Below are 23900 nucleotides of genomic sequence, written 5' to 3' on the forward strand. Positions count from 1 at the left end.
TAGAAGGGGAAGTGTGAGGAGAAAATAAGGGGAAAGAAATAGAAAAATTGCCCCCCCCAACCACCTATAATGTTGTTATGGTTACCCCAACCACAGATTCTTTCCCACCTCCACAACATATTGCTCTGGCTCAAGTTAAATCTCTTTTTCTATCTCCATATTCATAGGAAGATGGAAAGGAATTCCTTTACAATGAGAATACAGTTAAAGAAAGCAACAATATCATGGATAAATGGATTCTTTCCTTTGCACAGTCACTCATTCAGTTCTTCAAAGCAGAAATGGCAGGTGCGTATGCTTCCTTAAATTTCAGGATTCTAATTAAATTCATGTTGGTGCTGCAAGGTTATACAGTAGAAATATACTGATTTCTGTATCCGTGGTTTTATTTACTTTTTGTGGGTTGTTTGATGTGGATTCATTGAAATTACTGGGCCCTAGTTAGTTATGCCTATTCATTTCAGTGCATCTACTTAGAGTAGGACTAACTTTTCAAATCTGTAAACAAACATTGGGTTGTAACATTTTTGCTCTCTTAATATGAGTTTGAAACTAGGGTTGGAAAGGGGTTTCTTAACTATGGATAACATGAATAAGGGACTCATAGTCAAATCCATTCTTTCTTTATAGTGATACATTTTTAATGTTGTTAAGGTACTGTCACAGGCTCCAAGATTTTGATAAGAAAAAGAGACTGAAGCTTAAAGGTTAATGGGACATTACAGCTTGCTATTTCCCCCCTCACTTTCAGCCTACAGACTGTACACAGTAGTTCCTCGTCTCGTTAAGTTTGTAGACATTCTTACCAACTGGTATGTCAGAATGAATCGCAGGAGGTTAAAGGTATGTGACTTCTGTTTCCAGGGTGTATACATGAGAGGTGGAAGTAGTTTGCTCCTGAGTTAATTCAGGTTCCCTTTAAAGCTGAGTACTTTCTTGATTTGTGTGTTGAAGACCATTTTGTGTAATTATTGGTCTAATCTCTCTTACATATATGACTACTTCTTGAGTAGGGTGAAAATGGAACAGATGACTGCATTATGGCCTTAGAAACCTTATTCAGCGTTCTTCACTCTATGTGCAGACTTATGGTAAGAATTAACTACTGTACAGTCATTCATCTGGGATGCGGGTGGCACTGTGGTCTATGTCACTGAGCCTCTTGGGCTTGCCGATCGGAAGGTAGGCAGTTGGAATCTGGGTGAGCTCCCGTTGCTCTGTCCCAGCTCCTGCCAACCTAGCAGTTTGAAAGCACATCAGTGCGAGTAGATAAATAGTTACTGCTGTGGCGGGAAGGTAAACACCGTTCCCGTGTGCTCTGGCTTCCATCATGGTGTTCCGTTGCACCAGAAGCGGTTTAGTCATGCTGGCCGCATGACCATAAAACTATCTGTGGACTAATGCCGGCTCCCTCGGCCTGAAGCGAAATGAGCGCCGCACCCAGTGCTAGATTTACGTATAAACAAAACAAGCTATAGCTTAGGGCCACACTCTATTGGGGCCATCAAAAAAAAAAAAATTAAAGGGGAAAAAACTGGATGTACATTTCCAAAATATAAGATAAAAAACAAATAAAACCTACATACAGCAACAGTGTTTTGTCTTGTGTAGACTCCTATGATGTAAGTAATGGGCCCCGCCCGCTAGCCTGCTCCCTAAAATATCACATATAAAGGGCCCCATTACCTTCAGTAACTTAGGGCCTCATCAAACCTAAATCCGGCCCTGACCGCACCCCATAGTCGCCTTTGACCAGACTTAACCGTCCAGGGGTCATTTACCTTTTACCTTACCTTACAATTATCCTCTTACAGATTTAGGTACAGAAGCATTGCTTTTTGATATAGCCCCATGAAGCTCATGGCAGTCAGCTTGTAACACAGAGAGGGTTCTTGCTAGGGCTGCATGTGGGTTATGATTCTGCAGGAGCACATAATGTGGGACTGGGGCAGAATCCAGCTCTCTAACAGTCTCTGATTTAATTAAGGGAAGGAGTGTGGGGGCAAGTTTCTTTAGTCAGGAAGAAATGCCTGGCCGTGTCTGGACTGTGCCTGGTGAAATCTCAGTAGTCAGAAGGCTTGGAAGGTTCGCTGTCTCCTGGTGTGAAAGGACAAGGACTAAGACAGTGCTTGCTAAGATTTCTGACTTGAAGGCTATTCACTTTCTTTCATTCCTCTGTTCTCTGAGAGCTTAAGAGATATAGGTTGCCTTCCTTGTCTCTTGAGATGAGCTATTCTCTTTGTTGAATACCTATCTGTAAAGAGGCCAGGTAAGAAGCACAGCCATCAGGTGGTATTAGACCTTGTAATTTGGTTATTTTGATTAGCCAGAGGAAGTTGTTCAACTGGAAACAGTTTCCTGATTCAGCTCTGCAGCTGGTACAATTTTGACAGGAAACTGTGCATGAAAACTTGCATTATAGTAACAGAGAATATCTTTGGCTATATCCAACAGAATTCTATTCTTTGCATACAACAAAACTTCCTGTTCTCTCTAGCCCTCTGCATACTCTTAAGACTAGCTCTGAAGAGTTGGAGGATCCTCTAGAGCAGATTTGCAGTGGCGTTTGGGAGGGGAGGAAATGGAAGTCTTCTTTTATAAGTTAAACTCTGCTTGTGCAGTGCTGGGTACAACCTATGAGTTTTAGCAATTTATAATTCATTTGTAATTACTTCAAAATATAGAATAGCCGAGTAATGAAAAATTATCATTCCAGGCACCTTATACTCCATTTATCACTGAACTGATGTACCAGAATTTGAAGACTCTTATTGATCCTGCCTGCATTCAGGAGAAGAACACGGATAGCATTCACTACCTCATGGTTCCTCAAGTTCGGTGAGCAACTCAGTCAATTGTAGTGGATGCCCAAGTTTAAGGTTTTATGGGTCAAAGCCAGCACTTTGAATTGGACTCTGAAACAATTGGCAGCCAGTGCAGTCAGGTCAGGATTGGTGTAGTAAGCTCAAACTGTCTTGTCCCAGTGAGTAACCTGGCTGGCAAATAGTTTCTGAACCATCTTCGAGGCAGCCCTTTCTTTTATGCTTTACCTATAAGGCAAAATATTAGAGTTCTTAAAACGTGTTTTTCCAAATCCAGTTGTAACACTGCTGTAGAATCGGCAACTTTATTAAATACCCATACCTGATGCTGAATTGTAGACTGACGAGGGTAGTCATTCTATATTGTGGTTCCATAGAAGACCAGTTCTGATAAAAGGAAAGGAGTAGATGAAAACATTTTACAAGGTGTAAGCAACAGCCAGGGAAAAGGTTTTAGTGATCAATACAATTGAAGGAAGAAAATATATTTATATATTGGTTTTTTGATGTTCTGACCATGTTGCAGTTTGCAGTTTAGCAGAAGCCCAACATTTGTTTTCTCGATATGGTTGGCAAATAGGTTTGGATATGCTTTGAATATTTCTTGTTTTCACTTGGGGGAACTGTTTTTGGTATCTCAAACAGTTGAGAGGTATATGAGTTAAATCTCTTCTATCAAAGCTGTGGATTTTACAGGATATAAATGTTCTTTTGTTTGTAGCACAGTAGGTACATTGTCATTACAAATGCCCTTGAACTAGTATTTTGAAAGGCACATTAGAAAGATGTTCAGTTATTTATAGGAATCTAACTTAATTTTTTTTAGTCCCCGGTGCCACCTTGTTCTGTCCAATTAATGATGCCAAAGATAAATGTGATTTGTGAATGTAAATTACATTAAAAAATACTGCAGATTGACTTGCTTTGTTGGAGAGTTTATTTGTTTTTAATAGCCAGTCTCTAGTGAAGCAGTTTTTCCACCTCCCAGAAGCTTTGTAGTAATTACTAAGTCTGTTAACAGGCGTTGGTATACCATTTCCCTGTGTTTCTGTACTGTATGATGGACTTGCCCATGATGGAAAGCAGTTAGACTGCACATGCCCTGGTTGTCAGGCTAAAGGTTTAAATTTTATTTTGCCTTCCTTTGGGCAGCTTTAAGTAGTTAAGTTTAGCATTTTTACTGCCTCCATTGTTGAAATGAGAATGTGTCAGGTTTCCTGAATTCTCTTACAAACTAGCTGTTCAGTATTTGCTTGATGTGTGTACTGAGGGAATTTCAGTGTGTTTCTATCCTTCCTTACTGCACATAGTTTCAAGGCTTTAAGGTTAAATAATTTAATATAAAAACTATTAAAATATATATTTAATATAAAACAATAAGATGATGGACCCAACATAAGCATGAGCATCAGTTAAGGCAAAGTTAATGCATTAAAGCAGCACTAGAATCTGTAGCATTTATCTTTCCACCCAGTGCCTAAAAGAGTGGACCTTAGGTACGTGGTCCAGGGGTTGAAGGTCCAATCATTGGCCCATTCATCTGGCTTCAGCAGAGAGTCTCCTCAGATGGTCTCAAGGAATGAGCAGGTTCTAGGTCCAAATTTTGGTAACCTTACACCAGGGGTGGGGAATGTTGGACCCTAGGGCTGAATATGGCCCTCTAGGCCTCTCTGTCTAGCTCTCAGTACCCTTCATAGGCCACACCACCCTCCCCATCAGCAGGTACGACTCCATACCTTCCTCATGTCTGGAATGTGTTCTTGAATTGTGGCAACGTTTCTTGGTTGCCATGATGGAGAGGAGTGTGGATGTAGAAACCTCCTCCTTTTGTATGGCTAGAATGTATTGCCTGCTGTACAAAGGAAAGTGTTGCATCCATAGCACTGTATCACTTTTTTTGACTTTGGCCCAATCCACCACTGGCAGGAAGGCACTAGAAGGCTGGCTTTGAGGTGAGGTTGCCTTTCAGACTGCAGAATGTTCCTCACTCCTATCTTACACTTTAAACTTTGGGGAACAAAAGATTATCATTCAAATGAAGATGGCTTTGTCATCTCACTGTGAATTCTGTTATAAGCCCTATAGGTACCAGCTACTTTACAGAACTTGGCTTGGTTAGAATCTCATAATTCTGTTTCCTGTCCAGCTGTGTGGAATTTTGAATAGCAAGCAAGTCCCATTTTCATACATCCAAACTTTTATTTTAAGGCTCATCCATAATTTGTTTCTTTTGTGTGTGTAAGTCACCGTTCCAGTCTGCTTCTCATCTTCTTTTTTGGATAGTTTTATTTGCTAGACAGATCAATAATTTTCTAATTTAAGTTATGGTTAATGAATGGAATAAGAGGCATTGGACCCTCTCATAAATATGATGGATTTTTTCCTGTATTGTGTGGCTGAGTGACCAATAAAAGCATTGATTGCCAATGAAAGGCTATTCATATTTCAGTGGTCAGGCTTAACCTCCAGAATTTTTACTGGTTGCAATTCCTTTTAATATTTAGCAACTTAGTTACTAGAATATTACTTATTTACCCTCCATGTGACATAAAGTTCTTTGAAATAAGTAAAAAATAATAATTGAAATGCAAAATAAAACATAAAACCATTTAAAAACAGGGGAGGGGGATGCTACATAAATAATGCAAACCATAACTTGCCACACACTGAAAATCCAAACAGATTAAAAAGGAAAACACAGTCCCAAGGCCCAGATTTTACCAATTTCAAAGGCAATCTACCCTGGACAGGCTATTCCATAACTGGAGTGCCCGTGATAAAAGGGCCTTCTTGCTGATGACTGCTCACCTTGCTTCATTTGATGGGGCCACTCTGAGCACACTGCCAAAGGGGATCAAGCTTTGGGTAGATACTTATGGGAGGAGGTGGTACCAATCTGTCTAGGGATTTAAAAATTAAAACTCGCATAGACTTGGGAGCCCAGTGCAGCTGATAAAACCCTCTTGTAATATGGCCCAGTCCTGGCTTGCAGACCTGTTCTGCACAAGCTGCTGTTTCTGAACTGGCAATAAAGCAAACTGGCAATAAAGTGATAAAACAACCATTAAGCTATGTATTAAAAGCTTGAGATAATGAAAAAAATATTCACTTAGCACCTAAAAGCTAATAAAGTAGAAGCTGCTGGTACAGTAGGGCAGAACCTTCTGCCTGACACCGACATCATTGCTGCTTACCAGAGTGGGGGCAGGGCAGCAGTGTAGGTGCCCTGGCAGGATCACTGGATTGGCACAGCTGCTGTGTTAGCAGAGCTCTAACCTCAGTACTGCCCACACTGTCCTGGTAAGTGGCAGCGATTACATTTTCAGGAGGGCAGCTCTGTGGCATCACCCAACCCCACCAGCTACTCCTAGTTTAATGGAATAGGTTATGCAGAAAGAGAATGTGACTTGCTCTAGTTTACTCTATAAGTTTCACGGCTGAGCAGGAAGATTCAAACCCAGTCTCCATAGTCCCAAGTCCATCACTCTATCCACCACGGTGCACTGACTCTCAAATTGGCATTTGTGTTCAGTGCAATCTTTAAGATGGTCAAAAATGCTGTTTCTGGCAATTCTGCCATACAAGAGTGTCCCAGGAGAGGGCTTTTTCTTTTCAACCAGGTTTTAAATGCAGGTTATTATTTTTAAAGGGGTTAGCTTCATATGCAAAACAAGTTTACATTTCCCCCCCTTTTGAATCTAGAGAGGATCTGATTGACAAAAATATAGAAAGTGCCGTTTCCCGAATGCAATCTGTTGTTGAGCTTGGACGGGTAATCAGAGACAGGAAAACCATTCCAGTAAAGGTAAGATGTTTTTTAATTTATCTTACATCAATATCCCATAAGCACTTATTGGTTGTGACAGAGAAATGCATAGGTAAATCAATGAATTCCAGAAAATGAACTATAAGGATATCTGTTAAATAGCCATGGTTTAAATAGCCATTTTGCAATAGATCTTGGGTACCTTTTTCCAGACTGATGATGTTGAATTTAATTTCAGTATCCACTGAAAGAGGTGGTGGTTATTCATCAGGATCCCCAGGCGCTGGAAGATATCAAGTCCTTGGAAAAGTATATACTTGAGGTGAGATAGAAGAGCAGAAGGCATTGCTGCTAGAACTTAAGTTCTTATTGGTTTTTATTCAGGTTGATGCCACGTTTTTTGCCTTGCAAGTCTGTCAGCATAACAGCACACCACATGATCCAGCCTGTACAAGAGAGTGGCAGATGTGGACATTGCCCTTGCAACTTCTTTGAGAACGTTTTTGCTTAAAATTAGGTGCTGCTTTGCCACCCTGGGCTCCTTGGTGGTGGGAATATAAATTCAGTTAAAAATAAAACAGAGTGGGTTGTATCCAATCAAGCTGCCCTGTTAGGAAAGGACTTCCACCCACTGGCGGAGGAAGGGGTATGTGGTGGGTGCGGTCCGCCCTGGGTGTCATCCCTGAGGGGGGTGACATTGCCGCCCCGCCTCCGGGATGCTCACCCCACCCCTGGGGGCAGCTAGCCCTGCCCCTGGGTGCATAGCATGTGTGCTGCTCAGGGTGCCGGAGCAGCTAGCTCCGCCTCTGCTTCCACCTGCACAAGGGGACCGCTTCCCCATATATTCTGGGGGTTTTCTCAGTCTTCTGAAGCAGATTTGAAGCAAGGAGTGGGAAGAAGAGAGGGAAGGAGAAGACCACCCCTTTGGCAGGTGGAAGTCCTTGTGTGTTAGGATGAGTTTGTTGGATATCTCTTTCACATATATACACATGCCTTCTGACTCAGCCTTTGGATTTCATTTGACCCAGGACTACAGTTCTGTGCTGCTTGATTTTGGCTTGGCTTTGGACTCCCCTTGTTACTGCTTAATGCTGTCATGTTTTGGACTTGAGCCCGCAGCAGACTCTTGTCTGTTGTCTTACTCCAGTCAAGCTCAGGCACAGAGACCTAACTCATTGGAGTAGGAGAAAGTATCAAGATCTATGTGTAGGCAAGGGTTAAGCAAACACATACTTTCTTGAGAAAAAAAGATGTCATTACCGAGTACTCTTGATTACACATGAAGACTGCAAGGACCAAACTAAGCCGAGGATAAATTGTGACATCTGTATATTATGTATAATACAGTTGACTTTTGACCACATATTTTTCAGAGATAAATACTTCATGATCATTGATCATTCACAAAATCATGAAAAAGAATTGTCTTGCAGCATCGCTCTATCATTTTTCATTATGCCTTTCTGAAGAAGCTGCCTTCCTAAACCATCTCATTCCACTAAGCTAACTTCAAAAGGGCACTTTTGGATTTTGGTGCAAAATAAGTCTTTTTTAAAAAAAGCTGTTGGTATGGATGTGGTGGCTTTCCTTGAGTTTCCCGGTGAAATGGGACAAGGTGGAGAACCTAAGTAACATTCCTGCTCTGTGGCTGCTTATGGGTGTCTGTGGACCTGCTTCCACCTGCATCCCTTTGGAGTGTGGCTGATGGAACCGCAAGAGGAGCCACTCGCTTGCTGTGTAAAACCTTGTTGCTGTCAGTTGACATTCGTTTTGATTCCAATACCAATTGCGAAAGCACTGTTCATTAAACAATAAGTGGAAGGAAGATTAGTATGTGGACTTTCCTGTTGAAAAAAAGAAGAGAAAAAAAAGAAATGAGATGGAAAGAAAGCGCATAAAATGTTTTGATTGTTTTGTACTAGTAAATTGCTTTCAGCTAAGCATTGATTCAGAGGGCTGAGAGTGAACTGTTCTGCTCTGGAAATGGAGCCAATTTTATCCTTTATCTATTTTAGAGATTAAAGTGTGGCTTGCCAGACAAAGTGACCCCTTGTGTGGTTTCGTGTATTGGATTCTTAGAGCTCAATGCCTCGTAAAAGACATGGAACTCTTTATAATATTGTATGTACATTTGTTTGGCCAGACAAAAGGTCTCCCAGGCTTCCTACAAACAAGAGCAACACAGCAGAAGTATGCTAGAAAAGCTTTCAGATGCAAAATAGGAAAGGTGGTTTATTTTATCAGACCATCTCCTGTTTGGTTTGTACGATTGTATTTAACACCAGCGTTGCATTAGATGGAATTAAACAGTAGATAGTTCTTAGTTACTGAAAAGTGTTCACTATTTAGGAAAATATTAGTCTGGGGTAAGTTCAAGGAGGAAAAGAGGCCTGGCTTAATAACAAGACAAAAGAGCCAAGGACAAGGGCTGAATGGAATAGGAGTGATCTCAAAGGTTTTATGGGTTGTGGAGTGAGGAAACCTTGAGTAGAGTAGGACTAGGGTCTTTAGAAGGTGTAAGGTGGAAACTCGGGTGGGAATAGGTAAGGATGTTTGGATAATACTTTGGTGGGAGAACTTTTTCTTATTTAATAGCATGAATGGGAGCTCTATTTAACTTGGTCTTCTGTACAGCAAAGTATTTTTGTATAGCATAACAATCTAAAATGACTTAATCATAGTACTGTTCAAACTTCAAGTGCACATATATCAAAATAGCAGACAGCTGTTTTTTGTTTGTCCTACTCTCTGTACTATTTTGCCATTTAGCCTGTAAAATGGTTTGTTAATCATGACTTCAAGTGATGATTATTTTTTAAACTATTTTTTTTCATTTTATTACTTTTTTGGGAAATGCACAGGAACTGAATGTCCGTCAAGTGACATTATCAACTGAGAAAGATAAATATGGGATCCGCCTAAGAGCAGAACCTGATCACATGGTGCTTGGGAAGCGTCTGAAAGGTGCCTTTAAATCTGTTATGGCTGCTGTGAAGGAATTGAAAAGTGAGCAGTTGGAAGAATTCCAGAAGACTGGTTAGTATCAGTGGAGTATGTGTAGTTTGTCAGAAAAGTGTGATGACCTTGGAAACAGACGCAAAATAATTTTTATTTTCAAGTATGGAAACCAATCCATTTAGCTGCTTGGTTTTCTTTTCTAGTCTAAAAGCAAAAAGACAGAGATTTAAAAGCTATTTCTCTTGTTAGTATATTGTCAAATGTTTATAGGTTCCATAAACATATTGGAAAATAACTGCAAAGAGGAGAAAGGTTAAATCAATTCTGCAAAACGAGGAAATGTTCAGGGAAGCGCTTAGGGGTCTAAACGTCTATAAAAGAATCCAAACTACCTTGAGTAGAAAATGTTTTTATACTTCTCATATTTTGCTTTGAATGTTCTTTGGATGGTCTAAGCTTTCAGAACCTGGAACACTTTGTTCCAGTTATTCTGCCAGAGACTGAAGAGTTGGAAACTGGATTTTCAAAGTTACTGAGGGAATTTTGACAGGCGGGAGACCCCATCCTCCTGTAAATTTCTGATAAACATCTGGCCCATGGAGCAAAAATGTTTGTTCTAAACACAAGAAAGTCAGAGAAATACATGTCATTCAAACAAGAGACAGAAAACATCAGTACATTGAAATGTTGACTAATTGCACATTTTTGAAAGCTTGGAACGCTTGCTTAATATAAAATAGGTAATTCTCTGGTTTAAATGAATCAGGCACCATTGTTGTAGAAGGTCATGAACTGCATGAAGAAGATCTCCGTCTGATGTACACCTTTAACCAGGCTGAAGGAGGATCTGCCCAGTTTGAAGCACATTCTGATTCTCAGGTATCAAATGTAGTGATCAGTGACGATGATGGGAAATTCAGATGTTCATGTTGCTAGCACTAGTTGCTGTGGATCAGTGCCTCTGCAATATAGAACCTATACCATACCATTTTGGCATATCTGCTTGAGATGGCAGGAAACAGGGATCCAAAGAGTTGCTTAGGCTCATGCAAGGATTTTGAAGTAACCCAGGGGAATGTTTGACATAGAACAGTTGGCTTCTGTTCCATATCATAAATGGACATAATCGTATTATAGCAATTGCTGGAAGTGTAGAACTGAGCAGATAAATTGAAGAAGAGCAGAACAAAAAATTGGCTGGAATTTGGAGAAGGAGCTGTGTCATTAGCAGCAATAGCTTAAATGAGGAGGAGCGCTTTGCAAGTCTGAGCAATGACGTCCTCGGACAAGTGACCTCCATAATAACTGCAGGAAGTTAACTGTTTTTTCTGATCCTGTGGCTGGCTATTTCACTTTCAAGTAGCTATGCCCAGCTAAAATCTAAAGACCTGCAGTGTGCTTAGCACCCCATCACTACCACCACAACCTGCATTGTCACTATTGACATCAGGGCAAAAAGTTAAGCACACCATGCATGGGGTTGTCCTGTGTGCCCTATTGTGCATGTCTCTAGCGGTATATATATTTGAAACAAAAATTCCTTCCAGTAGCACCTTAGTATATATATATTGTAACAGTTCAAAAGAACAACAAAGATTGAGTTAATAGCAACTAGCTCTAACTTGTAAAACACAGTTTCTCTTGTCTCAATCCACATGAACATGTCTATGATTGTTGTTATAAAACAAGGTCTATATAGCATCTGCCTTTTTTCTGGCCAGGTTTTGGTTCTCCTGGATGTTACTCCCGATCAGTCTATGGTCGATGAAGGCGTTGCACGTGAAGTAATAAATCGCATCCAGAAACTTCGGAAGAAGGTTAGTAAATCTGGGAAATGAAGCACAAGAGCAGCCTCCCCTCCTGTAGTTTCCAACAGCTGGTATTCAGAAGCCTGCTGCCTCTGACCATGGACAGCTGTTGTGGCTAGAACAGGATAGCCTTCTCCACCATGAATTTGTCTAATCCTCTTTTTAAGCCATCCAAGTTGATGGCCATCCCTGCCTCCTGTGGAAGCAAATTCTATAGTTTAAATATGTGCTGTGTTATGATGTACTTTCTTTTGTCTGTCCGGAATCCTCTAGCATTCAGCTTCACTGAATGTCCACAAATTTTAGTGTTAGGAGAGAGGGAGAAAAGCGTTTTTCTACCTGCTTTGACTGATAGCATGTCCACTTATTGTTGGGCCTGGTGTCACTACCCACAATGCTAGAGGAGTCTACCTCTTTGGGGATTTCTAGCTTGTTGAATTCAACGCTTTATTTGATTTATAGAGTGACACCACCTCCAGTCTGTTGTTCCCTGTCCTATCGAATTTAGATCCAGAGATACAACCGTGTCCCATCAGTTCTCTCCATTCCACCAGATTTTTGTTATGCCCAGTATATGAATGCCGTCCTCTTAGGACCAAGCACTCCAGTTCGCGCATCTTGACTTGGAGGCTTTCTGGCATTAGCGTATAAACACTTATAAACCGTGACTCTCTTAAAGTATATTTGGCAGTTGTGTGTTTGCCTGCGGTGCTTTGGCCTCTCTCAGTTGTTATCCTGTGTGCCTGCACTCACAATGTCTAGTTATACATGAAGAACAGATGGCTATAAAAGGAGACTAGAAAAGATGATTTAAAAAATGAGCATGACATAGGTAATTGTGTGTGAAGGTGACTTCTCATTTTATTAAGATAACAAGAACTATAGATTCCATTGCTCAATCAACTGCAGACTCCTCCAGAACAGAATTGTGTTCATTTGGTTAATATTTTTAAATTTGGGGACAGTATTTGTTGGTCAGTTCTACTTTTTGTTTGCATTCTTAAATATAAAAACCAATTGCTCATTTGCAGAATACCTTTATTTTTGTTTTTCTTCGTGAAATCTTTTTTATTTTGAAGCAAAATGTTTTGTAGAGTGCCATTGGATTTTGGCTAAGACAAACTAACATGTGATGTGCAATTAGATGCTTTTCTGCTTGCCAGAATATTTGCTATAATTATGCTTGACTTTTTAAATGTGTGTTTTGTTCTGATTATACCAAAAAAAGATTTTACTTTTTGGTTGCAAATATTTGGTGATAGGTAATCTTTATTGCTCACTCAATTGGGTTGCTGATTTTGTTACAGCGCAATCTTGTTCCAACTGATGAGATTACAGTGTATTACCATGCTCATCCAGAAGGTGATTATCTTGATACTGTTATTAAGGAGCATACAGATTTCATTTTTGCAACAATAAAGGCTGCCTTGAAGCCATACCCAGTGCCTACCTCAACAGAAGTGCTTATTCAAGAGAAAACCCAGGTAAAAACAAGCAAGAATTTATTTGGAAAATATTCACCTCACCCCATTATCTGAATAATGCATTGCCTCACATTAAATGTTTATTGGACCAGAGTCGGTATATCCATTTCAGATGTTCATATTATATGACAAGCTTTAAGTTCAGGAAGTCACAGAAATCATCCAAGTGGTTTCAGAACTGGTCAGCATGGACTTACATACCCAGCACTAAAAACTCTCTTGGTTTTCTGCATTTCAGCTAATCATCTCTACCATATGAAATTAAAACTCCGAAATGCATGTTGTAGGTTACCTTTTTGACTGTATCTACTGATTTCAAGTAAAGCAAATTAAATCCGATGATGCTCAGGAGTCTCTTTTAATGCAGGCTTGATAGACCTTAATCCACAGGGGTAATATCTGTTGAAATGTTTCTTAAGAGCTACATTGTGCTTATTGTAGCCACTCCCGACATAAAAAGTGCTTTCTCAACTCCCGACATAAAAAGTGCTTTCTCAACTCCCAGAGCCTACCTTTCACTTTTTATCATGTGGATGTCACCTGTAAGCTGGGTATTTCACAGGAACACCATGTTTTGCAGATGCCTCCTTTATGTGGTCTAACTCCATCCTTTATAAGAGCAAAGAGTTGTGTAAATGTAGCAATATGTATTATTGGGCATAGGTTGTGGCTTATAAATAGCGCATCTCCCTATACAGAAAATGCCAGCTCCATTACTCTTCCCAAGTTAAGTCTTTTGCTGGGCCAATGCATATGTTGGATATATTATACTCACCTGAATATAAAGTGAATGCATCTGGGTAGCACAGTATAGAAGTGTGAAATAACCATACATTGTTTTTTCTTTTACATCGAATAGTAGATTTTTTAAAAATAGAACAATGCATGTCTTGAAATTATTTCAAAGGTAAAAGGTAGTCAGTGAAGTTGCCTATTTCTTTTAAGCTGCACAACAAACTTAAACTGCACAATGTAACTGTTATTTTGTGTATCTTAAAGGACGTGGGTGGCGCTTTGGGTTAAACCACAAAGCCTAGGGTTTGCTGATCAGAAGGTCGGCGGTTCAAATCCCCGTGCGGGGTGAGCTCCCTTTGTTCGGTCCCTGCTCCTGCCAACCTAGCAGTTCAAAAGTGCAAGTAGATAAATAGGTACTGCTCCGGCGGGAAGGTAAACGGTGTTACCGTGCGCTGCTCTGGTTCGCCAGAAGCGGCTTAGTCATGCTGGCCACATGACCCTGAATCTGTACGCCGGCTCCCTCGGCCAGTAAAGGAAGATGAGCACCGCAACCCCCGTCCATGACTGGGCCTAACGGTCAGGGGTCCCTTTACTTTTTAAAGGAAGTAGTCATTTACTTTTCTGGTAATCTATGAAGTTGCCTAAGAGAAATGTAAATGTTTTTGTCTATTGATATGGGCTTGATAGATAGAAAGCTAATCTAAGCCCCCAGAATATAATCCCTGTATTACTTCATTAGCAAACATATGAAAATAGTAGTGTATAGTCATTTAATAATTTGTTCATACAGTTAAAATGAGGCAAATCTGTAAGATGTTGGTGACAGTCGCATTCATTGTGATGATTACAGATTTAAATGTAATTTGGTGAGAATAATAGTTTAATGAAAGATACTGAGCAACAATGTGTGCAGTTCTGGGACAGCCAGAAAAAGCAATTCTATGTTAATTTTACTGGTGTATGTACGGATGGTTGATCTAAATGGAATAGATGAGTCTTGCAATTTTTTCATATTTTCATTTTATCAGGTCAAAAGCCCTTTAGTTGCTTAGGCTGGAATACTGTTTCAGTTAAGCCTAAAAACCTTAAATCAGGCATCGGCAAACTCGGCCCTCCAGATGTTTTGGGACTACAACTCCCATCATCGCTGACCACTGGTCCTGTTAGCTGGGGATGATGTGAGTTGTAGTCCCAAAACATCTAGAGGGCTGAGTTTGCCTGTGCCTGCCTTAAACAACCTACTACCTTCTGGAAAATAAAGCTATATATGAAAAAGGCAAAAAGTCCAAAGCAGTACCAAAACCTTGCTTTAGAACAAATACTGATGCAAATCAGGGTGCAATGAATATTAATGAAACCGCAAAAATTCCAAGCAACTACCCCATTTTTGAGTGACTTCCCCCTGTCCTTTCAGCCACTCATGCTCTATTCCCCTGACTCTCTATGAGACTGTGGGGGGAAATAAGGACAAGAAACCCTACTTCCGTTTAGTAATGGAATGGTAATTTTTATTTCAAAGGATTCAAACTTAAAAATTAATTTCCTCTGGTTTTAGCATCTTTAAAATGCTACTCTTCAGCAAAATACTACCCAGTCTTTAAAGGCATTTTTACAGTTTTAAGTCTACAGGTTCCAGTCCTATGTGCACCCAGATAAATCAAAATAATAACGTTTTGGGGAAAATGGGCCTTAACACTTGCATGGTAGCTGTGAAGGTTTTTTTGTGTGTAGCTTTGCACCCACACTTTCTTACTATTCAGAATTCTTAATTCAGCTTTGAAATGTGACAGTTTCCTGGTGGCTAATGGGTAGTAACAGTTGCCCCCTAGTGGCCAACATTAGCAGACCCAGAAATGGCATTTCATAATCATCTGCATGTGCTGCTGTGACTCCTTTCTGTCTTCCTCTGATTTTCTGCATTTAACTTTTTTGCAGCCTTAAAAGTTTGTTTGTTGGCTTATAAATTGCAAATATTGTATTTTTAATGTCACCAGGGTTGCCTCTGCTAACATACTGTATTGCAGTCTTTTATTGTGAAGCAGCGTTAAATTACAACTATTGTCACTATCATCCCTGCAGCATTTCCAAGTTGTAATAATTCTGAGGGGAAATAGTTTGAGTGTCTCCTCTTAGAATATTAATTTTAAGAAAATGTAACGCTTGTTTATTTAGCTGAAGGGATCAGAACTGGAAATTACACTAGCCAAAGGTGCTCTGAATCATCGCATTGAGCCAGCATGTGCTTATGTCAATCTGAACATCTCTGTGAATGGGAAAGAGCAAGGTAGGAATTCCTTAAACTATTTCTGAAAGTTACTTGTCATTTGTCTTCTTTGAAACTGCTGCATCAAAAATCAAAAACTGCTTTTTAAAAAGGTTATGGCAGGGACCCAAAGGGTAGCTCACACAAAGGGTTTGCATATCCTTAATAAGACTTCTTCCTTTTGAAGGCTTGACCCCTGTGCCAGATCGCAAGCGGCTTTTGGAAGCTATTTCCATCTCTCATGTGCCTTGTTATGTGCAGTGAGAGCAACCGTTCAAGAAAAATCAGTTTCAACCTCCTTTGGCTCCTTTGAATTAGTTTTACATATGTTTTAAATCAGGGACACAGGTGGCGCTGTGGGTTAAAGCCTCAGCGCCTAGGACTTGCCGATCGAAAGGTCGGCAGTTCGAATCCCTGCGGTGGGGTGCGCTCCCGCTGCTCGGTCCCAGCGCCTGCCAACCTAGCAGTTCGAAAGCACCTCCGGGTGCAAATAGATAAATAGGGACCGCTTACCAGTGGGAAGGTAAACGGTGTTTCCATGTGCGGCTCTGGCTCGCCAGATGCAGCTTTGTCACGCTGGCCACGTGACCCGGAAGTGTCTCTGGACAGCGCTGGCCCCTGGCCTCTTGAGTGAGATGGGCGCACAACCCCAGAGTCTGTCAAGACTGGCCCGTACGGGCAGGGGTACCTTTACCTTTACCTTTTATGTTTTAAATCTGACAATTTTCTTTTTGAAAAATAAATATTTTTTAACAAAGTCAACCTTGAGAATTGCGTTTAGGCATCTTAACCATTTGAACCATTGTGCTTGGTTATTTAGTGCCAATTTTAAAGAATATAATTGAACTGAAGTTATAATTCCTGGATGAGATGAAAGAATTGTGCAATCCAAGTAACTTGCTTGGTAAATGTATTCACCCAGTAGGTGTGTATTCACAGCTCTCTGAGGGCCTCATGCCAAGGATAGGAGGCAACGATGGGTACAGCAATGGATGTGGTTTTTGCCTTTGTACAGCAACCTACATTCCAGCCAGGCAAAATCAATTGAGGGATGTATGGAGAAGAAATTGGAAGGGGAAATGGCCAGGGAGAGTCCCAAGAGCCACATTTGTTCCCCGGGCCTGCCCCCCACCCCTTACATATAGGTGTAACAGTATTGACAACGAATTGATTAAACAAAATTGGTTTCTTACAATTGCTGCTTTGTGCTTCTCTTTCCAGCTGGTATGGTGTTGCTGGAAAATCCCAAAGGAGATAATACATTAGACTTTTCCAAACTCGTTAACACCATTTCATGCATTTTTGGTCTTGAAAATTCAAAGTTAGCGGTTTTCAATGGAAAAACAGGTGGGTATTGTGGTTAAGTGTGATGAGGGCTCATGTGCAAGCAGCACACACTTCTCATGGTCTCTGTGTGTTTGCATGTTTTGGGGAGATTATTATTACTGCAGTTTTATAGCACAGGTGACACTTGCTTTAAAATTAAAATCTCCTTGGAAGTATGCCTAGTCTTGGACCTGTGTTTTACTTTACTTTCTGACAAGAAGTTTATGCACTGTTGAAACTGGTTATAAACAACTCCAGAATTGTATTTTAAAAAATCCTCCTGAAGGCTGCTTCTGTGGTAAATTTGCTCAATTTCAGATGGAATGTTCAGGAGAGTGCTTTTTGACTCCTTATTTGGCTACTTAAACCCAGAAGAACAAGTTGTGATAGCATTTCAAACTCTGATATAGTTAGAACGTATGCGGTTTACATTCTAAAGCTGTCATAAAGCCATTTCTCTGCTGTTGCCACTTTGAAGTGTTTTGTCATACGGAGGTTTGAAGATCTCCAGACTTGTATATACAGAACAATTTTGTTAAAATACACTTTAGGTTTTAACTTGTTCCTCTCTTAAACAGGTAGACAATAATTTTGACACATAAAACTTTGCAGCGACAAGAAACAGAACATGACTGATGCAATAAAAAGTAACAAAAGGATCTGAGTAAAAAACTCACACTATGTTCATATTGTGTTGTATGGCCATTGTTACCCTTTTAACGGTTTTTTTTTTAAAAAAAGAAACTGCTGATCCTGTAGCAACACATGGAAAGCACATAGACTCTATGGAGGTTTCCTGAACCCCCTTGTTGCTGGTATCCTAGCTGTCAACTTTTTCTTCTTTTTAAAAAAAAGAATTTAAGAGAAATTAAATACGCCATAGCATACAGTTTCACACTAGTACTTTGCTTAAAGGCTTTCATGCACATTTCAGAAATATATTTTTGAGTATACTTTGCATAGCACATGAGTAGAAGGTGAAACAGCAGTTAGGGGTGAGCCTGAGTGAGGGGGGCTATTAACAAAATCTTTCTCCACTGTAAAAAGTGCTTTCCTTCTCAGTGACGTATGTAGGTGGCTGCTTCTTGGTAAGCTCTTTGTATTCTGATTGTGGTGGTAGAAATACTCCATTGTGAGCTTGTTCTCACAAGCCCAATTGGCTGCAGCTTTCTCACCCTTCAAATTGGCCTTCTTCCTAGCAATGGTAATGATGCAGCCAATCAGATTTGTCTATGTGATGACAGCCAAAGCTAACTCACAGTGAAAGCAGTGCCTAGTTGTGTTTTGGGAGAGATCTATTGATTTTGCAACAAACTGCCCAATATTTAGTTTATCTCCTTACTATATGAAACTAAATTGTGGTCTACACCAGATGTTGGCAGTTTTAGCTTATACATATGCATTGTAAATATAGGGTTTAGGAAACAGGACAGATAATAGAATGATTCCACATTTTTTTCTGCTTTGTGTTTAATATCCTAATGTTGTAAACAGAGAAAGCTATATATGAAAAAGACGAAACGGTCAGGTAACAGGAAAGCACTTTTCATTTTTAAAACTGTTAATTAAAGTGATTTCTTGTTTGCCCGGATCATCTTGAGCTGTATTGTTCTCTCTGCTGTGTCAAGATGCATGGTGCCATTATCTTTGGAGTAAAAAACAAACCTGCACAAAGAGCAATGTGCTCATCGAGCCACATGAGCACAAAGCAATACAGCTGAATCTGCTGTATCATCACTTAGTGATGAGGGTCAGTGGGAAGGTTTATCTCTGGTCTACTCAGCATTTTGAACCAAATGTTCAGCTATAGCACCTTTACTGAATATTGAGCTCATATTCCAAATTATGTATCTGCTTATGTGGTTTTGCTTGGCAGACAAAGAGAGGCAGACTAATTTGTGTGTCTTAGAATGTGATTTTTCTAAATATAAAAGTATGGACAAATATATTTTGCTCCACATAATTCTACACAGCTATAGAATTTTTTTTTGTAATTAATTCACTTGCTTTAAAATGCAGCTCTGTAAGATTCTGTAATATCTCTTAATTTATATTTATTCAAATAAGTTGAAGATCTATTCAACTGATTTGAACTTAAAATTATTCTTGCTGTATTGTCACTCATATATGTGTGTGTGCATATGTATATATATTAACAAGTTAATTTCAGAGTGTTTGGAAGACTTGTGATTTATGTTCACACAGGATGGCACCAGTTCATTGATACACCTTCTCCAAAATGTCATATCAGGCATGAGAGGGCAAAAGGTGTGGGAATTGCTTTTTAAGTGGTGTGTATTGGCAGATCCCCACCCCAATTTATGGCACGTTCACATAATGTGTAGATTATCTGAGTTGTGTAAATCCTAATATGGCATTTCTTACAATTCATTGACTGATAATGATTGGGTGTGCCATCCTTATTAGCAGGTAAATTTATTCAAGCACTAGACTTTTAGTCTGATGCTGTCAGAATTTCTGCCTTCTGCAGATGAAAAAAATCAAATAAATCCTTTTGTGCAATACTTCTTAATGCAATAAATGCATTAATAAATGTCTTCTCCTTTGTTAGCAGTCTTCGTTGTCCTTCTAGACAGCACACTTTAAAAAAAGAATCAAAAGGGGCAAAATAAGCAAGAAGGCTCTGTTAGAGACTCCTTTGGGAGGAAGGGTGGAAGATAACTTTAATAAATAATAAACTTTTAAAAAATGGTTTCTAGAAGGATTTCAGGACAGCATGCATGGGGTCCCCCCTCCCAGAATCTTGCATGGTAGGTTAGGCTGGACAGTAATGATAGACTTACATGGAAATCTTACGTTTTGTTTTAACTCACCTGAACAATTTGGTGTCCTCAGCAAACCCAACTGCCTCACTGCTCACCCCTATTTCTAGATAATTCATGAGCATTTCTGAAAGCGCAGGTCCTAATATGGATCTTTGGAAAACTTCACTTTCTATACCCTCCACTAAAAGAACTGTCCATTTATTCCTAGCCTCTGTTTCCTGTTCCTTGTCCTGTGGATCAGTAGCTCTTAACCCATAACTTCCAAACTTACTCAGGAGTCTTGGGCGCGGTACTTTATCAAAAGCTTTTTGAAAGTCTTAAGTGCACAGTGTCAACTGGATCACCTCTAGCTATATGCTTGCTGACCCTCTCACTAAGATTTTAGAATTCTTTCGAACAAGACTTCTCCTTGCAGAAATAGGATGCAACACTGAGAGTCTTGACACCCTGGTAACATAAGAATGGCCCAGACTTTGCAATGTAGGACGTCCCGATCCAGGCACATCAATCCAGTCCAAAGATGCTTTCTAATCTTTATTCTCTTTATGCCAATATACATTGGTGATGGCAAAACTGGCTTTGCGGATGTTTCTAGACTAGAAGTCTCATCATCCCTGATCATTGGCTACGCTGGCTGGGGCTGACATGAGGTGGAGTTCAACAACACCTAATGTCTACTGCACTATAAGTATTCCCAGCAAGTGAATACAAATAATCAGACGAAAATGTTTCCAGTTTAAGGAGGAGTACAGTGGTGCCTCGCAAGACGAAATTAATCCGTTCTGTGAGGCTCTTCAACTAGCGGTTTTTTCGTCTTGCGAAGCAAGCCCATTGACAGCTTAGCGGATTAGCGCTATTAGCGGTTTAGCGGCTTTTAGCGACCAGCTGTTAAGCGGCTTATCAGCGGATCAGCTGATAAGCGGCTTAGCGGCTTAGGAAAAGGGGGGGGAGGGGAAAAAACCCGCAAGAACTCGCAAGACATTTTCGTCTTGCGAAGCAAGCCCATAGGGAAATTCGTTTTGCGAAGCACCTCCAAAACGGAAAACCCTTTCGTCTAGCGGGTTTTCCGTCTTGCAAGGTGTTCGTCTTGCGGGGCACCACTGTATCTGTGAACTCCATACACACTGCCCAGGCTAGCACCCTGGAGAGGTCACTTCGGTGCTGCTAACACAGCAAGACAATACAGGAGGTAGCTGTTACAAGTTACTGGTATCTGCAGCCACAGCAGGCACTGTGATTCTTCAGCAGTTTGACTTCACCCCCAGAGGTGCACTCCATTGTCCCTCAAAACAGATGGATGCCAACAATCTGTGAACTGCATCTGAAAGCAAACTTACTGTAAGCAGCTGACCAGTATCAGGTGATAACTGGGAGAGATGTTGCTTGTTGGTTTGCTTATAGCAGCTGGATTTTTCTTTTCAGAACTGAAAAACCAAACAGACTTGCTGAGTCTCAGTGGAAAGATGCTTCATGTAACTGCGGGGTCAGTGCCAGCCTTGAACAGTCTTGATGGCTTCCTCTGTCAGTATATCAATTTACAACTAGTGAATGCAAAACCACAAGGTAATTATACTGATCATATGATACGAGATCAAATTATTTATTGCAACTTAAATCTTGGGCCCCGTTTGAAATCTAGCTAAAGGCATGGCTGCTTCCTGTTTCCAGTTGCTGTGGTTACATATGACCCCCCCCCCCCCGTCACACAATTAAACAGGCACAAGTCATGCTCTTTCTGCCTCTCCCCAAACAGTAATACTATTAACGTTTTGACATGATGGAGTTTCTTTTGAGGGAGGTAAGGTAAAGAACTGAAGTGATATTGTGGGGAAAGGCAACAGTAAGTTGTAGCCTGGGGTTTTCATAGGACATAAGAAGACAAAACGAAATTATCTCTAGAGCTGAAAATAGAATTAACAAGACCAGCTCAAGGATATATACTGGAGAGCAGCTGTTCTGGATGTGTGCGAAACAGAGGCATTTACTCGACAATCCCATTGCATGTACTCATAAACTTCTTATGTCTTGAGCAAGTTCAGTTATCACCTTGATCTTGTTCTCACAAATTCTGTAGATGTTGTACATTTATGCTAGACAAATTGTATTGCCATATCATCATAGTTTTAATATAAAAGCATTGCAAAATCCTTTCTTAACACTAGGCAGCCAAATTCCAGCCTTGCTCAGGGTGTGAATTATGAATGATAGTGCATCCCCATGCAATCCCATGTATTTAATGGGGCTTGCTCCTGGGTAAGTGCACATGGGATTACAGCCTGAGGCTGGCATCAGATTTCTAGGAGGGTGTAGGAGAAATGCATGCCTGTGGGATGTTAGGAAACCTTTTGTTTCTTTTTCGCTGCTGAGAATCATCACAACTTGTTTCCTGCAGAGTGTCTGAATGGATTGGTGGGAACTCTTCTAATGGAAAATCCGGTTGGTCAGAACGGACTCACATATCAAGGGCTTCTGCATGAAACGGGGAAAGTGTTTGGACTCAGAAGCAGACGGCTAAAATTGTTCCTGGATGAAGCGCTGACAGAAGGTAAGCAGAGGGAGTTGTCCTTATGCAACTCACATTTACATTGCTTCACGCTGTGATAAGTCTCATACTGCTCTTAGAGTTTCTTGATTTTTTTAATAAAAAAACTCCTAGATAATTTAATAAAATCTGTATTAGAACAAAAAAATAAAATAAAAAAATCCCAGCATGGTAGAGAGAAGGCTCAGCTACAACCTTTTCCCATTATGTAAATGTCCAATGTGCACAGAAAGATTTTGTGCAGAGGAGCAGTCAGTCATGTCAGCCCCTGCTAGTGTTTCAAACAGTACTGTTTTCACACATCTTTTACATACACTGGCCTAGTTCTCATTGGGGTGATAAACCAATCTGTTAAGGCAGAGGTTTTCAGCCTTTTTGAGTGCATGCCACCTTTGACCAACTACAGTCTTTCTGCAGCTCTCCTGTGGGATACCTAGTAAAACTTGTGTTGTTTCATCATTCCCTACAATACTAACCATGCCTGCTCGTAAGTAAGCCCTACTGAATTCCTGCCCCCAGCAAAGTACGGGGCTGGGGTTGGATCAAGTCACTTGTGGCCAAAGCAAGAAGTGACAAGTTCTTACCTGTTAACATGCCCACTGGTATCTCACTATTGAATGAAGTATTTAACAGAATCCCAGTTTGGAAAACTAGAACCTTAAAGCAGAGTTGCCACCACAACAGCTGTTAAGACCAAGCACCAGCAGTGAAGCTTAGAATTCTTCTTTAGCCTGTGGGAAGTGTGTCTTACAGATGTTCACAGCTGCCTATTTGCAGCCCAATCCTATGGGGGTTTATAAAAATTAAGTTCCACTGAGCCCAACCAGACTTACTGCCTAGAAAGTTATGAATACACCATTTAGATTGGCAGCGTCCTCCCCCACTTCCCCCACCAGCCCTTACAAACCAGGGTTCCAGGTCACCTGTCTCTCTCTCATGACAAGTGAAGGTTTGCTGAACCTCAGTGTCCCAACTCCAGGACTGTGCCACTTGTATGGGTCCTTCCCCACCACCTAACACCTTTCCCTTGGTGCCAGCATTAGAAATAAGTAGGAACCCTGCAAGGTCTCCCTGCCTGGGGATCCAGTTACTGCCCTGCAGCTGGTTTAATCACTCACCCCCTCTTCCTTTGCACATGGCATGTAGCGAGCAAGGGGGCAGAACAAGGCGTGGCTCTGTTTGGGAGGGAAGAGTGTGAAATGACAAGCCTTTTGACCAGTAAATGACAAGTGCAGTTGCATGGTAGGTGGTACCAACTGAGTAACAGCAGTGTCAACCAATTGGAAAGAAGAATAGTTTCCTTCCAATATCGTTCCCCATTCCCCGGTGCTGCCCATGGCTTCCCCCACAATGCCCATGACCATCATTCAAGGTGCCACAGATTGCCACAGTGCATCGCTTGAAAACCAC

At 40.6% G+C, this 23900-nt stretch overlaps 1 protein-coding gene and 1 long non-coding RNA gene across 3 annotated transcripts in view; one reads left to right on the top strand and one right to left on the bottom strand.

Annotated features, from left to right (window-relative positions):
- Positions 1-23900, bottom strand: part of LOC307211090 — a 387208-nt gene that overhangs the window by 287807 nt on the left and 75501 nt on the right. The window lies entirely within an intron of this gene.
- The window catches only part of IARS1 (isoleucyl-tRNA synthetase 1), an 84125-nt gene that overhangs the window by 55021 nt on the left and 5204 nt on the right, over positions 1-23900 (top strand). For both annotated transcript variants that reach the window (XM_079967259.1, XM_079967258.1), the window contains exons 21-34: positions 168-288; positions 752-843; positions 1014-1091; positions 2717-2838; positions 6525-6627; positions 6827-6910; positions 9450-9624; positions 10313-10425; positions 11268-11363; positions 12662-12838; positions 15746-15857; positions 17058-17183; positions 21371-21511; positions 22341-22493. In XM_079967259.1, the coding sequence (XP_079823385.1) occupies positions 168-288; positions 752-843; positions 1014-1091; positions 2717-2838; positions 6525-6627; positions 6827-6910; positions 9450-9624; positions 10313-10425; positions 11268-11363; positions 12662-12838; positions 15746-15857; positions 17058-17183; positions 21371-21511; positions 22341-22493 (1693 nt within the window). The remainder of the gene's footprint in view (positions 1-167; positions 289-751; positions 844-1013; positions 1092-2716; positions 2839-6524; positions 6628-6826; positions 6911-9449; positions 9625-10312; positions 10426-11267; positions 11364-12661; positions 12839-15745; positions 15858-17057; positions 17184-21370; positions 21512-22340; positions 22494-23900) is intronic.

The sequence above is a fragment of the Podarcis cretensis genome, assembly GCF_951804945.1.
Source record: "Podarcis cretensis genome assembly, chromosome: 2".
Taxonomy (NCBI): Eukaryota; Metazoa; Chordata; class Lepidosauria; order Squamata; family Lacertidae; genus Podarcis; species Podarcis cretensis.